Consider the following 17,333-nt stretch of genomic DNA (forward strand, 5'->3'; position numbering starts at 1 on the left):
TCCGGCACCACCCTGCTCCACAACATCCCCGGGAATCCCAACCACCGCACCATCGCTTCCTGTCTTGGGACCCCCAGTTGGCTACCGTTCGGCCGCATATCTGCTCTCGCAGCCCCCCTACGCACGAAGGAGTGGCCCATTATCCATACCAGTCCCTGTCCCGCACCTGAAAGACAGCAAGTAAGAAATCCATCACCACAAGCCCATCGGGAGACGCTCCCATCCCCGACTACCAACATGTTCCCTTTACCAAAAAACCCCGATCCACTCCCCATCCCCCTTGGAGGTGGCCTAACCTTAACTTTCCCTGGACCTCTATTTTGTTGCACCACCGCTCACCCCTAATTCTACCATGAGCTGAGGTCTGACATATAACGAAACCTCCTCGACTCCCATCTCCCAATCCTTTTCACCAATTCATCGTCCAAGCCACAACGTACTGCTTCTGTCGCGGCCCCAATCCGAAAGGAATGCGCCGAGAACTCCTGAGCCGCCAGGCCCAATGCCCCCAGACACCGTCTGAACACTGTCACGAACTGATAGCGCGACAACGCTGTCCCATCCTCATGCACCAAGAATGATCCACTTAACACTGGCCGTACATCCAAAAATTCCCGCACTACCCTAACCGGGCATAATTCCGACCCTTCAATAGGGAAGACTCGCACCACTTTACCCTTCCCTTTCTGGTCCGTCTTGGACCGGCGTAGCAACAATGCGACCCCGTCTTGCTTCCACACCACATCCTCAGCTAACATGCCACCCTGCACCGTCTTCGAGGGGCTAACCAACTCCCCCACTCGAAAAGCTCCAAAGAATGCCAACGCGAACGCCGCGCGAAACAATAACACTTCAAACCGGGACGAACACAATGTCCTCAATTTTCAGATAATACCCCTCAATATTTCAAACGACACAGGGCGCCGGGAATCCGCCTGACGCCCCTGCTTCCTGTAACCCTTGAGAGCCTGCCGGACACAAAATTCCTTAGTAAAGTCCGGGCGCCCTTGCCACTTAAACAGAAAAGCCAAACCAGCCAACTTTTTGTCCAACATGGACGGAGAGACCCCGGCCTCCATGTTCCTGACCAAGAAATACAACACCAATCCCTTGACCTCGGGACCGGCCGGGTCCACCTCGGACTCCCCAACCAAAGCCTGCCATTCCGCCCACACCTTCTCATACGCCCTCCAGGTGTTCACACTTACCGACCTTCTGATCCAATCGGAGACGATTCCAACGGAATCCTCCAAAGCCACTCCGGACAGGGGACACCTTGCTCCTCTGCCTCCGGCGCCAGCTCCCGGAACCTGTCCCACTGAAAGCGAGACAGAGCGTCAGCCACTACATTCTCCACCCCCGGTAAATGCACCGCATATACAAATATGTTCAACTGCAAACAGCGCAGCACCAGGTGCCGTAGCAGCCGAATAACTGGAGGAGAAGACGCCGTAACTCTGTTGATCACCTGGACCACCCCCATATTGTCACCATGGAACCGCACCTTCCGATCCCGGAAGGCCGCCCCCCACAGTTCTACTGCCAGCACCACCGGAAACAATTCCAACAGCACCAAGTTCTTTGTGAACCCCGCCTCCAACCAGGCCTGTGGCCAAGAGCCCGCACTCCATTGCCCTTGAAAATATGCCCCAAAACCTGCGCCACCGGCCGCATCTGTGAACAACTCCATGTCAAAGTTGCTAACCGGGCCGGACATCCACAAGGCCCTGCCGTTGAAGGAGTCCAAAAAGGAGTGCCATACCAACAAATTCTCCCTATGTTCCTTCCCCAGTCGCACATAGTGCCTGGGCGACCTGACGCCCGCTGTGGCCGCCGAAAGGCGCCTGCAAAAAACCCTCCCCATGGGGAGAATGCGGCAAGCAAAATTTAGCTTCCCCAGGAGCGACTGAAGCGCTCGGAGTTGCACCTTTCGCAAGCCCACCATCTCCTGAATCTCGGCCTTGAGGCCCACCAACTTGTCCAGCGGTAACCTACATTCCATTCTTTCCGAGTCAATCACGATGCCCAAGAATTGGATGACCGATCTCGGTCCTTTCCGTTTTCTCGGGTGCCAGCGGCACCCCAAATCGCTCCGCCACGTGCTCCAACGTGGCCAACTACACTGCGCAAATCCGCGACCCCGCCGGCCCAACACAGAGAAAGTCGTCCAGGTAGTGGATCACGGAGCTTACGCCGGACACATCCCGAACCACCCACTCCAGGAACGAACTAAACCGTTCAAACAGCGCGCAGGAAATGGAACAGCCCATCGGCAGACACTTGTCTACGTAGAACTCCCCACCCCAATGGCAGCCCAAGAGCCTGAAACTATCTGGGTGGACCGGCAGGAGCCGAAACGCCGCCTCAATGTCCGACTTGGCCATCAAGGCCCCCCGGCCATACCGCCTGACCCAGCCCACCGCAGCATCAAAAGAGGTGTAACTCACCGTACACTCCTCCATGCTGATGGCGTCGTTCACAGACCCCCCCCTTTGGAAACGACAAATGATGAATAAGCCGAAATTTGTTCGGCTCCTTCTTCGGCACCACCCCCAACGGGGAAACCACCAAGTCGTCCAAGGGAGGCGAGACAAATGGGCCCCCCATACGGCCCAACGCCACTTCCTTCCGCAGTTTCTCTGAAACCACATCCGGGTGATGTAACGCGGAACGCAAATTCTTAGCCACCGGGGGGACCACGGCCAAAGAGCACGGAATGTTAAAACCCACCGAGAATCCCCTTTCCAACGACAGGGCGGCCGCCCTGTCAGGATATCTACCGAGAAACGGTCGCATCCTTTCCACCATCACTGGAGTCCTCCCTCTTACTTGAAGAATCTCCGGGACGTCCCTTGCCTTGCTTAAAACACCAGGAAGAGGGGTGATTGCCACCACAGCCGGAGCACTCGTGCTTGAACCGGCAAGACCCTCCGAACCTGCAGTTTCCCTCGTTAAACTGCCAGCAGACCCCTTTCTTCTTTCCGGCCGACTGTCCTGGGGAAGAGGTTCCACCGCCCCCCCCCCTGAAAAAACGGCGTGGACGTCCGTAGGGCCCACATAAGCCGCATCCAAAGGCCAATGTCCTTAGTGTCCCACCTAATATCCGGCCTGATAGCCCGGCGTTGCCGGAACTGCTCATCATACCGGAGCCACCCCGTGCCCCCGTAACACCGGTAGGCCTCGCTGATCGCCTCTTGGTAACTGAAAAGCGCCGAACAATGTTCGGGGTTTTTCTCACCGATCACGCTCGCCATGATCGAGTAGGCCTGCGACCAATTCGCAAAAGTCCTAGGAATAAGCCTATACCTCCTCCTTCTCCTCGTCCTCTTTCTTGGACTCTTCCGGCTTAACCCTATCCAGGTTAAACTTTTCCAGCGGAAGCAACGCGAATATCTCTACATATTCACTCTTCCAAATCTTTTCCCGCACCTCCGGCTTCAAATGCGAACCCAGCGGTGCCTCCCAACACGTGTAAACCTCCCCTTTAGCCGCGTCCGCCAACCGGACCAACTCTCTCTTCTTCGCGGAGTCGACCCCCGCATCCCCCTTTTCCGTAGGAGGCACCACGGCAACTGCCCCTACCTCTTGTCCCTTGTCCACGGGCACCACAGCCCCCGCCACGACGACCGCTACTGCAGGCGCCGTAACCCCGGATCCGCCCGCTGTTCCCCATGCCGCCGCTGGGCTGACAGCGGGGCTGACCCCACCCTTCAGCTGGCTAACCAACGTTTCCAGACCCGCCAGGAACCGGTGCAAACCCGCATCCTCTCTCGACTGTTGCCCCAGCGCACCAGAATCACCACTACTCACCCCTGCGGGCACCCCCACTCGACTACGGGGACCCCCCCCCGTCCCCCCGCTAACACCCCCACATTTTGTAGAAAGTAGAAGGAAAAGCCAAAAACGACTCACCGGGCTGTCTGGAAGCAATCCCACCAGCCGTCCGGCTAGGCTCCCGCGCTGCGACCTCCGTCCTGGGCACGACTTCCTCCTCCGACAGCTCCCCTTCTGATCGATCTCCATGCCGACCCTCCTCACCAGATGAAAGCCCACCAGGCGACTCGGGCCTGGGAGCCGCGGGCCCAGAGCTGGACTCACTCTCGCTGCGCGCCCTGGACCCGTGCACCGACTTCCGCGTAGCTTTTCGTGGCGCCTCGGACACTCTGCCGTCTTCCCCTCCCCCTCGCTCCCTCACCACGGGGCTGGATTGGAGGTGGCTAGCCGCGGATGCTGAAGAGCTAGCCACCGCAGGGACAGATGTGTTTTGCCGAGGCTCTCGGCCCTCCGGTGCAAAACCGGGGTTGGAGCCCGCATCCCTCCGATCATCTCGCCGAGCGGACCTGGCCGCATTGGAGCCCCCTGGCCGCCCCCTCCCTGTTCCCCGCTGCCGATCGGTGGCCTTCTCCTGGCGCCCCCCGCCGCCGACGCTGTCCGTTTTGCGGGTGGGCCCGAGGGGGCCCGGATGGGGCTACCCCCTCTCCTGTGGGACCGGGTGGACGGTCCCGGGGAATAACGTGCCGGAGGCCGGGACACCCTGGATCGCGGGGTGTCCCCCTCCCCCCCCCGGATTGGTGACTCGCTGGCTATGTCCTGGGTGGCAGTATGCGCCCCCCCGCTCGCGGGGTGACCCCCCTACCCCCCCGAACGGGTGAATCATGTTCCGTGTCCCCGGGCGGGAGGAGGGGCCCCAGCATAGACTGCAGTCACCCCTCACCGCGGCGATCCGCCTCCTGCCTGAGCTGGGCGAGCATAGCCTCGACCCCAGCCATGGTGCAGGCCGATGGATGTGGCAAAATTTAGTCCCCGGCTGCGGCCTAGCGGCGCTCGTTTTTTTTTTTTTTTTGGATTTCTGGCAGAGCCTGGGTTCCCCCAGCAGCGCTGGTCTAAAACGCTGCAAAAACGGCAGAAAATGTCCCCAGTAGCAGCCTACCTCACCCCTTCCTAAGTCAGGCAGAGCAGCAAGTCCCCAGCAGAAAATTCTCCCCTCGTGTGTTACCCAGGAAGCGTGGGAGGGGAAATATATAACCTCCCTCCCACTGCTCTCCTTCCTTACTGAGCCCTCCCCCCGGCCAGAGCAGGGCTTTTCTTTAACCCTGTCATGGCCGGCCCTCCGCCTATGTCCTGCTGCTCTTTGCTCCGGGCCTCTCTTGATAAAAAGTACAATGCAGAACGGGCAAGAGGAACGTTCGATGTGGTTACTGTAATTCTCATGGGACCCTTAGAACTGAGGTAGTGATCATTGATTAATTTGAAAGCGTATGGCTAGGTAATCATTTCATCACTTGTAGTTAGTCCACATGCGCTGACCTACCACAAACGGCTGCTATAGAAACAAAGCAGATGAATTGTGCATAGTGATGCCATGGCCCTCTTGGTTTCAAGGATAGGTATTATTTGAGTTCCTCAGATCACTAATGCCGCGTACACACGATCGGTTAAACCGATGAGAACGGTCTGATGGATCGTTTTCATCGGTCCAAACCGATCGTGTGTGGGCGCCATCGGTTATATAACCATCGGTTAAAAAAAAGCCAACTTGTTTTAAATTTAACCGATGGATTCCTAACCTATGGGAAAAAAAACAATCGTTAGTAGGCACAACCGTTGGTTAAAAATATACGCATGCTCAGAATCAAGTCGACGCATGCTTGGAAGCATTGAACTTCGTTTTTTTCAGCACGTTGTTGTGTTTTACTTCACCGCGTTCTGACACGATCGGTTTTTTAACCTATGGTGTGTAGGCACGACTGACCATCAGTCAGCTTCATCGGTTAACTGATGAAAACGGTCCATCAGACCATTCTCATCGGATGGACTGATCGTGTGTACGCGGCATAAGATTTGGAATTTGAATGTTTTATTATTTGAATTCTATATACTGCTTTGTAACCATTGAATAGACATATCACTTCTTAAAGCAATATTAAACTCAAAACCAAAAATTTAATATTTTGCAGCTTGCTAGTCATTAGATGTGCATTTGTTTCATTCCCCCCCCCCCCCTCTGTTTTCACCTGGTGATCTGCCCAGTAACACACCTCCTGTATTAGAGTGCCTCCACTCTGGATGAAGGAGAAACAGACACACCTTTGGACAGCAGCATTGTCAGTTTGGTGGGAGGAGAGAGTTTAGATGTACTAGCAGATTTAAATACACTAACAAATTGAAGTCAAATTCCAGCTAGCAGAGTTACAGCAAACTTTTTGTCTAAAATGTTTTTGCACTGTATGTTATAACATTAAAGTGGAAGTAAACCCTGATGGGTTTACTTCCTCTTTATTTACCTGCAAATGTAAAGCATAATGGGCTACTATGCATTGCATAGTAGCCCATTATGTGTCACTTACCTGCAGGAGAAGCCCCTGATGTCCCCGTCTTCCTCGCTAGTAAGGAGTGGCCATTCTTCACCCCTCTTCTTCCAGGTCTGCAAACTCTGGCTCGGTGACTGGCTGGAGTCGCGTGAAGGCGCGTGACGTCACTCCCGCGCATGCGCGGGGGAGCCATCACTTACGGCATGACCCCATTCATAAACCCTCAGCGCATCTGCGCCGTAGACATTGGTACAGTCTATTTTGCAAATATCTCCTAAACCGTGTAGGTTAAGGAGATATTGCAAGCACCTACAGGTAAGCCTTAATCTAGGCTTACATGTAGGTGAAAGTTCTACCTGAGGGTTTACAACCACTTTAACAGTAACCAATTGTGTACTGTATGCTGTAGCATATACAGTAATCTTCACTGAAAACACCTGAACACAATAATTCCGAGGGTTCCCACATACTCCTGACCAGGGCCGCCATCAGGAATTATGGGGCCTCTTACACAGCTTCAGGCATGGGCCCCCTGGAGCAGAGAACCGGGGGGGGGGGGTGCTGCCGCGAATAGAGAAGCGGAGGGGCCCTTTACAAAAAAAGATATATATAAAAAAAGGGATATATATATATATTTTTTTTTTTTAAAAGGGGGGTTGTCATCTGGGGCCCTGGGGACCTCTGGGCTCTTTAATATATATTTTTTTTTTTTTTATAAAAAGAAATTACAAAAAAAGGGGGGTTGCCATCCGGGACCTCTAATAAAAAATAAATTAAAAAAAATATTTATAAAAAATAAAAATGTATAAAAATAAATAAAAAGGGGGGGGTTGCCATCCAGGGCTCTGAGGACCTCTGGGCCCTTTAATAAAAAAATAAATATATAAACAAAAAAAACATTAATAATAAAAAAAAAAAGTGGGGGGTTTGCCACATGGGGCCCTTTAATAAATATATATATATATATATAAAAAAAAGAAATAAGAAAAAAAAGAAATAAAATAATATAAAAAAAATGTCTTTATAAAAAAAAAAGGGGGATGCCATCTGGGGACCTCTGGGCCCTTTAATAATAAAAACATATATATATATATATATATATATATATATATATATATATATATAAAAATACTTTTTTTATATAAAAAAAGGGGGGGGGTTGCCATCTGGGGCCCTGGGGACCTCCGGGCCCCTTACAGGTGCACTGACTGTACCCCCCTGATGGCGGCCCTGCTCCTGACCATAGTAGAGTGTATGTTCTTTTGTTTCGTAACTTATTGAACATCAACTAGCTGATTTCTCTGACATATGGGAAAGTAACACAATGAATAACTCCTATGTATGGGCATGTGCTAAATTTCAGCTTGTAAAAGCAACAGAACTTATTTTAGATTTTCAAATATTGTTTATTTATACATACATAGTTTACCATACCCAGGGCTTTTTTTCTCAGAAAATAGGTGCAGGAACTCAACCACGACCCGTTCAGATTTCACGAAAAGTAGAAGGGTCTTAAAGATGCATTAAATACCAGGATTGCATCACATACAGAGTGCAGAGTCCAGGGGGTTACACACAGAGTGCAGAGCTGTCACTTGTAAACACCGAAACCAGACTTCAGTGTTTACAAGTGATTGTGGTGAGCGGGCACCAAAGGGTCTGAGCCAGAGGTGGTGGAACTGAGTTCCCCCAAGTTCCCCCTGAAAAAAAGCCCTGACCATACCTCAACAAATACATGAATTACTAAAAATGAAGGAAAGAAAATAAAAAAATAATCAAAATGGCAAATATTAAATGGGCTTAACTGATTTTATTCTTGTTTGTAATAAACAAACTATTTATGAAATATAATGAGCTAATAAGAAAATAATCTTTCTATTTTACAGATCAACAGTCTTAACCAGGAAGTTTCCCAACTTAGCAAGGAGCTGCAGCACATGATGCGCTTATTACAAGCCTTACTAGCTTCCCAACAGTACAACCCACCACTAGCTTGTCCCTACACAGTCCAAGTCGTTTCCACCCCTCCTGCAAGCCATATGAGCTGTAATGAACAACAGCCAAGGCCCAGCTATCCTATGCCACACTCGCTTCATCTGGTGCAGGAATCCTCAATGCCCAGGAACCTTGGACATGGATCCATGGCTTCAGACATTCCTTACAACCAAGTCCATTTTACAAGGGTTTCACCAGATGCCTGCTCACGTCCTGCAGACTCTGAGTCCTTTCATCCAGTGAGGGACTGCTGCTACATTCCCTCTAACACCATGTGTTCTCCTGGGACACCATTATCACATGGGGAAATGGAAAGGATGAGGATACAACAACAGACTGAAGAGGCTAATACAAGCCCTAAGACTACTTATGGTTCACCAGTCTCTGGACCTCCAGGCACAGGCCGGCCAGCTTACACTATGACTTCTCTAAGTTCTGTCCAGTCTTTTACTACTATTCAGAATAATCCAACTCAATCAACATCTAGCAGGGACCCGAAAACACAAACTTGAGTGCACCAATAACATACAGATGATTAGAGACATTTCTTATCCTAAACTTGCTGCTTTATGGCACCCATGGAAACCAGAGGAACACATGTCAAAAATGTACTTTAAGCAAGCACAAGAAGCCAAACACTATTTAAAGTGTATATTCTTAATAGCTAGATGCATGTTTATCCTTATACTTAGCAAGTTACCTGAACTACAGAGAATGCTTGATGGAAGGTTTACATGCTCTAGTGGAAGATGAGAGGCCTTTTTATAACCAATGTGGAAGGTCATTGGTTTAGTATAGTTTATACAGGCTTAAAACAGCTGTATAAATGTCCTTCAGATACTCTGCTTCCAGACAGCCACATTCTTTTTGAATATTGCCCAGCGCTCCAATGTGTTTACCTTGTTCAGGACAGATGAGTAAATCTCAAGGTCCCAATTATTTTATAGCACACAGAGTTTTCTAGTCTACTATTCACATCTAGCATTATGTAAAATATTTTTTTAACCATGTTTTAGATTTTACTGGCTTCTATCTAAACTGCTTATTGAAACAGGCATTTATTTGTCAAGTACCTTTTTCCATGAATTGCTGGCATATAATTGAGAAATCAAATAAATTGCTGGCTTTCATATCTGCCAGGTATCCAGTTATCAGGATATCTCCACCACCTGCGAGAGAGTGATACTTTTGTTGTGTTCTTGTGGGTGAAACTAGAGGCACATATTACTGCAGATCTTAAGCCTCGTACACACGATCAGTTTTCCAGACGGGAAAACTGTGAGGAGAACTTTTGGCTGGGAATCCCAGCTGTGTGTATGCTCCTCACAATTTTTCAGACAGGAAAACTGCCCAAAAACCGCCGGACAAAAAAAAGAGAACCTTTTTTCCTACCGGGAAATCCAGCAGACTTTTGCCCAGCTGTTTTTGCCAGTTTTCCTATAGGAAAAAATGGCAATGGAACATACACATGACTGGGATTACCGGTCAAAGCTCCATCACAGTTTTCCTGTCGGGAATACCGGCCGTGTGTAGGGGAAAGACTGAACCAAGCAGGTTCTCGGGTTTCCCCTCGGGATTTCCGACGGGAACTTTTCCAGTAGGAAATCATGCACGTGTATACGAGGCAATACTATTTGATTTTCTAGGAAACAAGGCAGTGATTATAGCCACTATGGCCCACAAAAACCGAACTGTGAGTGTTGGGTGGAGATAGCCTTTTAATCAGGTAAGACATGGAAAAGGCTGCCAAGCAACACACCATACCTGTTCACCTGTTAGTGCCTGAAACACAAATATTTATAATCTAAGGTATTAATACTTTTATAATTGGCTACTGCATATTTCAGAGTACACTACTGTTAGTTTAACTTCAATAATAATGACAAATTCAACAAACAGCAGTCCTTTAAGCTGGATCTTAAAATACCATTGACCTTGTCCATTGGTATTTTTGATGGATCTGGAAACTCATTGAAATTAAGATAGCATCCTTTTAGTTAAATGACATTTCCTTTTCTTTTCTTTTGATTTACCAAAGGATTGTTAAGATTTCAGTTTAAGAAAGTTTGGATTTTAGACTCACTCAAAGGGTATTAATAAATAAAAAGGGTTTTTGTAATTCTCAAACATTCAAACGGGGATTTCCTGCAGAGGTTCTTGGACCAACTCCCTGTTGTTGCCATAACAATCATGAGCTAGCTTTAGTCCACGGGAGCTCAACTCCAGTTCTTGAGGAACACAGTCATGTTATTCAGTTCACTCTTTACAAATTAATAGGTAAGAAAATCACTGTTGTTCCCTTATAGAAGTTGAAAAATTTAAAAAGAACAAAAAAAGTCTAAATTTGATAAAGGAAGATCCTGCATTTTTAGGTCTGCACATCTGCCGCAGCCAAAGTGCCCACGTTTGCTGTTAGCTTTTTCATTTAGTATTATGGATAATTCAGTAGAAGTGGGAATGCTCACCGCTCCAAAGTGAATAGGAACAGAACCCGTAACCCTGGAATGAGGGGCTGGGTTACTGAGAAGCTGGGTGACTGAGCCTACCAGGCTGATATATTGCTTTTGGTTGGACTACCCCTTTATTTAATGCAAATGTGTCCCTGCATGAGCATGGGGAAAACATGTACAATTGGCAAGCCTTGAGAACCAGAGATAAGTACCTCTGATGCGGCTTTTTCTCCAGCAGATAATTGCGTTTTCCCGCATCTGCAGAGGATTAATACAGATGGTTTAGATGGCGTTGCTCTTTAAATTAATGGATCATGTCATAGTTTTGGAACTGGTTCACATGTCTGCAGTGCTCAGAGCTGACCTATGTTTTACCACTGTGTTCATGGTCTGGTTCTCTTAGGATGCATTTTATTAGAACTACAGTAACAGAACATGCACAAGCTGTATTTCAAATAATTTTAGCACACCATAGCTCAATGCAGAGGTGATCTTTACCCTTCTCACAAATTAGGTGGATTAGTCCAAGCAGTTTATCTGGTAACTAACAAACTTATTCGCCTTTCATAACCTTTCATCATTAACAAATGATTGACCAGAAAAATAACCTAGACTCAAGTGAGTATAGTTCACAGAAAGGTGAATGAATAGCTTGCTTTTCACCTTCAACTGTATTATAGATAAACTACTTGTGTTAATTTATGTAGGTCATAAGAGGATTTACATGGCCATCTGAGAATAATTGGGCTTGAGCCAAGTACGCAAATACAAAAAAGGATGTATAAATAATTTTTATTCTTCTGTAAAGGATAGCAGATGACGTTAACCCTAAAAACATGATAGAATTTTTTTTTAAAGAATTGTGCACAAGGAGAGTTGGCATTATGTCATTATGTCTGGTTCTGGGAAGCACAGTATTTGTATGAGCGGGATTGATGCACTAATTTGCTGCATGTTTGATGCTAAAGTAAAAACTATATGCTAAATGACCACATAATGAATTGCATGAACTAAAAATTGTAACTCACATCTCTCAGGACATCTTGTCATGAAGTGTCCTAGACCCTACAAATTGATCTTCTCATTTTTGTTAATTTAGTATCATTTTTATAGTACCCAAAATAATATAGGTATATACATCATTAATAGTTGTGTTGCAATAAAATGTGGTGGTGCAATACTGATTAGTTTTACTGAGGGTAGTATTGCTGTCTGGGGTACTAAAAGCTAATGAGAAAGTTCCAATATCAACATCTTCGGAGTATACTGACCATTCCCAACATATTCTATTCATTCCTAATGTGCCAGAAGTGTAAAAATGTTTTATTAAACAATTACAATAAACTGAATGCAGGCAGTTCAAATTAACACTGCAACCCTTGTTCTCCTTCATGGATGCTTGGGTGCATCCCACCTCAAGCTTAGGTGCGTGCTGAAATGTGGCTACCTTTCAGAACTGTTTTGGGTTTGCACAAGCACCTAGCACTCGTTTGTCCTTTACCTTCAAAGCAGTTAAATTTCAATCCTGGTCAGTCCACAGTAAGTTATCGCTCTTCAAAATTTTCAAGGTTGTAAAACTCTGATTTTATACTGTACATAAAATTTTCGGACCTTTATGTCTGCGATATGTTTGAGAGATGTGAGCTTATTTTCTCACTTTTGTTGGCACCAATTTCCTAAATTACAAAATAAACCACACTGCCGTGTCTGCTAAACCCAATAGTCCTTAGTCTACGATACTGAAGATCGAGAGGGTAGAAGATTTGGGTATTTTTTAAAACTCTGGTCTACTTAGACCATGGGACCAAAGCATTTTTTACTGCAACCCTCACTGTCTCAGTATTTAAAGTACATTTTAAAGGGAAATTATATTGTAGAATACAAAGGAGCTAAGACAAATACATGAAAATACGTACTCAAACAATCCTTTAAAAAGGTGTTTTAGACCTCTACCAACCAGGCTGTTCAAATAATGTGTATCAATATCTTTATTTAGATATCAGTATATAATATTAACCACATTTTTATATATTTTCTCATTTTTGTTTATGATTTGCAAAGATCAAAACTAATTTTCTCGATTTTTTGTGCAACAGATATTTTACTTGTATCAATCTATTTAATTTATTAATATTCACTAGAAAAATCAGGGAACCCATGGTATCTGGCTAAAGTAGATGTAGCAGTTACGGTCTGCTTTATGTGTTTATGAAGTTCATGATATTTATTTATAGAACTCTGTACTACAGCCTTTGTCTTATTCTATGGTAAATCCAAGGGCTTTGGTAAGTCTGAGCTCTTCACTTAAAGCGGGGGTTCACCCAAAAAAAAAATTCTAACATTACATTGAGCCGAGTTGTGATAATGACATTATGCTGACCTTTTTAATTTTATTGCCGTACATACCGTTTTATCTATATTTTCACCGCGGCTTCCGGGTATGTAATCTGCGGGACTGGGCGTTCCTATTCACATGCTAATTGATTGACATGCTTCCGACCGGTGCATACAGCGCGTCACGACTTGCCGAAAGAAGCCGGACTGCGAGTCGGCTCTATACGGCGCCTGCGCACCGACGTTCGGCTTCTTTTGGCAACTCGTGACGCGCTGTATGCGCCGGTCGGAAGCATGTCAATCAATTAGCATGTGAATAGGAACGCCCAGTCCCGCAGATTACATACCCGGAAGCCGCGGTGAAAATATAGATAAAACGGTATGTACGGCAATAAAATTAAAAAGGTCAGCATAATGTCATTATCACAACTCGGCTCAATGTAATGTTAGAATTTTTTTTGGGGTGAACCCCCGCTTTAAGTCAAGCGGGCCAAAACAGAGCGATATAGAGATGTGCTGCTATAGATACAGGTATCCATGGCAGTGCCTTCAGTCCATCTCAGTGCAAATGATTTCAAATAAAGGCTAAAACATCCCTCAATTTTCCAGTTAAAAATGACCTGACTTTAAATCATCAAGTTGTTCCCAAACCTGGGTAAATAAAAAGTGTTCATCTCCTCCAGATAAACTCTTTAAGAAAGTGACGTTTTAGAAAACATTTAATTTATGCTCTTTTTAGAATGAAACACCATAACTTGACTTGATTTTTAAGAAACCACCAATTACAGCAACAATTGAGTAACTTATTGCTTAGGATTTAATATGTTGTTGTTATTGCTTGTATTGTGCATCTTGCTACAATCTATAGGTCTCAGCTACAGGTCAATATACCAACACATGAGCTTTATTTAAAGGTTTTTGTTGCCTGGTCCAGTTTTCTCTACCGGCTAAGCTGTCTCTTGAAACCACTGGTAGAACTACTGCAAGTTCAAAAGGTGTCGGTGTTCTGCCCTGTTTCTTAACTTTTTTATACAAATTATAACAAAAGAAAATAGAGAATTATAAGTCACAAAAGCAACATCATAGAACATTATGGAACACATTGAAATAATGTTATTATTCTGTATCTCTTAACTGCATAATGACACCTGGGCCCAGTAGCTTCTGTTGTTTGAAACAATAGATTTTCAAAAGATTTTCTCATAGACTATTTTTGCTACCTATTAGTGTTTTTGTTTTTTTAGTTGCCTGACAACTGAGAAAGACAAAACCATAAGAAGAATCGATAATAAAAACTCCCTAGAGACAGCTTGCACCTTTTTCAAGAAACAGTTTACCTAAAAAATAAGTAAACAAACCTTCAGTCAGAAGAGAAACTTCTATATTTATATATTTATTTCAGGTACTTATTTAGCGCCATTAATGTATGCAGCACTTTACATATTGAACATTCACATGAGTCCCTGACCTCAAGGAGCTTACAAGCTAAGGTCCCTAAATCACATTCATACACACACACATATCAGGGCCAATTTAGACAGGAGCCAATTAACCCATCAGCATGTTTTTGGAGTGTGGGAAGAAGCCAGAGTACCCAGAGTAAACCCACACAGGTACAGAGAGAACATGCATACTCCATGCAGGTAGTGCCGTGGTTGTGATTTGAATATATGGTATGCAGGAGCTTTCAGTAACCAATTAAATACCAGCTATCGGTTGATTTATGTTTTTTCTCTACAGGTTGTTATATGATTGGTTACTAAAGATTTGAAAACCTACATTATGTAATTTACTCCTATCGCATATAAAGACAGATTTACTTGTTTTAGTATCATAATATATTTCATATATCCACAGAGCACATTCAAATAATTGTTATTAATCATATTAATTTAATTTCCCTTTAAAACAACTTGAGGCTTGCAGACTACAATAAGGAAAACTGACGGCAATAAAGACCACACAGGGTTTTCTTAAGTATTTCTACAATGTGGGAATTGTTTACAGACAAAATGTTAACTCCAACACTCTACCCAGCTAAGGCAGGGAAACAGTTAATGCTGCTTCAGTGTCAGCAGGGAGAGCAGCATCTCAGAATGTAACATTAATTACGTGCCTCTTATTCATCCGCATGTGCTTTTATATAAACAGCCTGACGCTGTATATCTCAAGTGAAATAAAAAGTCTATTTTTACACTAAAGAAACGAAGTGTAGACTTAATCTGTGGAACAAATGGATGATGTTAAACTGTGTGGAGTTAGTCATTGCGCTTTAATGTTGTATGTGCAGGAGGATGAAATGTCACTGCGGCTGACTCATGGAGACCGCTGCAGAGGGAAAACCTAGGACTGCGGTTTTCATCTACTAATGGTACCCAAATACGAGGTTCACAGAAGGTGCACTTGTGTTCTTATATGTACATTTACAAAAGAGTGTATGGTGAGTTATCTTTGCACGAACAGAAAAAATCCCTGGGCCCTATTTGGTCAGCAGGGGGCCGGGGGCAGAAAGGAAACTAGTTCATGATTTTCAGGTGCAGGCAGAGTAATCTGCTGCACCGCGGTTCCCAACAATTAAAGTTACACCCTCTTCTCTATATCACTCCGCCAGGGCAGGCTGAACTTTAATTTAAGTATCAGAACTACGGCACAAAGTAATACTTTGACTGCACCTGAAAGTCAATAAATAGTACTCTTTCTGCCACCAACCCCTGCGAAACAAGTTTTGTTGTCGGAAATTCCAATCGTTTGTGCACAATTCCGGCGCACAAAATTCCACGCATGCTCGGAATCAAGCAGAAGAGCCGCATTGGCTATTGAACTTAATTTATCTCGGCTCGTCATACAGCTTATACGTCACTGCGTTCTTGACGTTCGGAATTTCCGACAACATTTGTGTGACCGTGTGTATGCAAGACAAGTTTGAGCCAACATCCATCGGAAAAAAAATCCATGGTTTTGTTGTTGGAATGTCTGATCGTCTGTACGCAGCATTAGTGTGATGCGTCAGCCTGGAGGTGAGTAAAAGGATCGGTACGCTGCGCCTTCTGCCAGGGTGATGACTGCTTCCCTGGAAATAGACCTAGAGGGGCACTATTGATATGGATTCGTGTACACTTGTGTCACCCTCTGAGAAGTGATCGGCGGTGGATTGTTTTGTGAAGGGCATTTGACAGGCAGTAAAGAGGTATTTTATTGACTCTTCATTGCCTGTTTTAACCCCTAAGAACCCACACCACCAATCAAGTGAACTGAACTTCCCATTGAAAGGTGTCCTACATACTGTATTTCTAACTTACCAGTTGACCTCATTGCTCTGTGTAATTCAACAACTATGTGGCAAATGAGGTTTAATGTAGGTAAATGTAAAGTTATGCACTTGAGTTTCAGTCTCTGCACCCACAGGCTGCTGTGCACAGTACACAGCTCTAACCAGAGCAACAGTCTTTTATATCGTTTAGCTCACCCAGCAGGCCACAATCCAGCAATGGATCCTCTGACACAGCATGCTGCTGTCTCTCTCTTCAAACACACAACTCCCCTCTGACACTTTCAGCCCAGCTGGCAATAAGCAGGTCTGATGGGAAGTACCTGCCCTCTTCAATTAACCCCTTCTTAACCCTGCCCCAGGCATGACTCTCTACACCCTTTACAAATCATTAGTAATATCTCATCTGTAGGGACGAGCACGATGTTCAAGTCAAACGTAAGTTCGACTCAAACATCGGGTGTTCGTCTGTTCACCGAATAGCGAACATTATGCGATGTTCGTGGCAAATTTGAAAGCCACGGAACACCGTTTAAAAGTCTATGGGAGATTAACATGTAAAGTGCCACATTTTTCCTGTGTTTAGAACAGTCTCGCAGCAAAATTACATTTCTAAAGGAAAAAAAGTCATTTAAAACTACTCGCGGCTTGAATGAATTGTCGGGTCTCGGCAGTACAGATAAAACTCATTGAAAAAAACGGCATGGGTTCCCCCCCCAGTCCATTACCAGGCCCTTTGGGTCTGGTATAAATATTAAGGGGAACCCCAAACCAAAAAAAAATTGCACGGGGGTTCCCCCAAAATCCATACTAGGCCCTTTAGGTCTGGTATGGATATTGGGGGAACCCTGCGCCAATTTTTTTTTAAATTGGCGTAGGGGTCCCCCTCAAAATTCATACCAGACCCTTCAGGTCTGGTATGGATTTTAAGGGGAATTCTGCGCCAAAATAGGAAAAAAATGGCGTAGGGCCCCC

At 45.5% G+C, this 17,333-nt stretch overlaps 1 protein-coding gene across 1 annotated transcript in view; it reads left to right on the top strand.

Moving 5' to 3' along the window:
- Positions 1 to 9,578, top strand: part of KCNH4 (potassium voltage-gated channel subfamily H member 4) — a 162,302-nt gene extending 152,724 nt beyond the window's left edge. Inside the window, exon 20 of the mRNA XM_040329946.1 lies at positions 8,198 to 9,578. Within this exon, the coding sequence (XP_040185880.1) occupies positions 8,198 to 8,818 (621 nt within the window). The 3' untranslated portion in view covers positions 8,819 to 9,578. The remainder of the gene's footprint in view (positions 1 to 8,197) is intronic.
- The last annotated feature ends 7,755 nt before the right edge of the window (positions 9,579 to 17,333 follow it).

Source organism: Rana temporaria, chromosome 12, assembly GCF_905171775.1.
Source record: "Rana temporaria chromosome 12, aRanTem1.1, whole genome shotgun sequence".
NCBI lineage: Eukaryota > Metazoa > Chordata > Amphibia > Anura > Ranidae > Rana > Rana temporaria.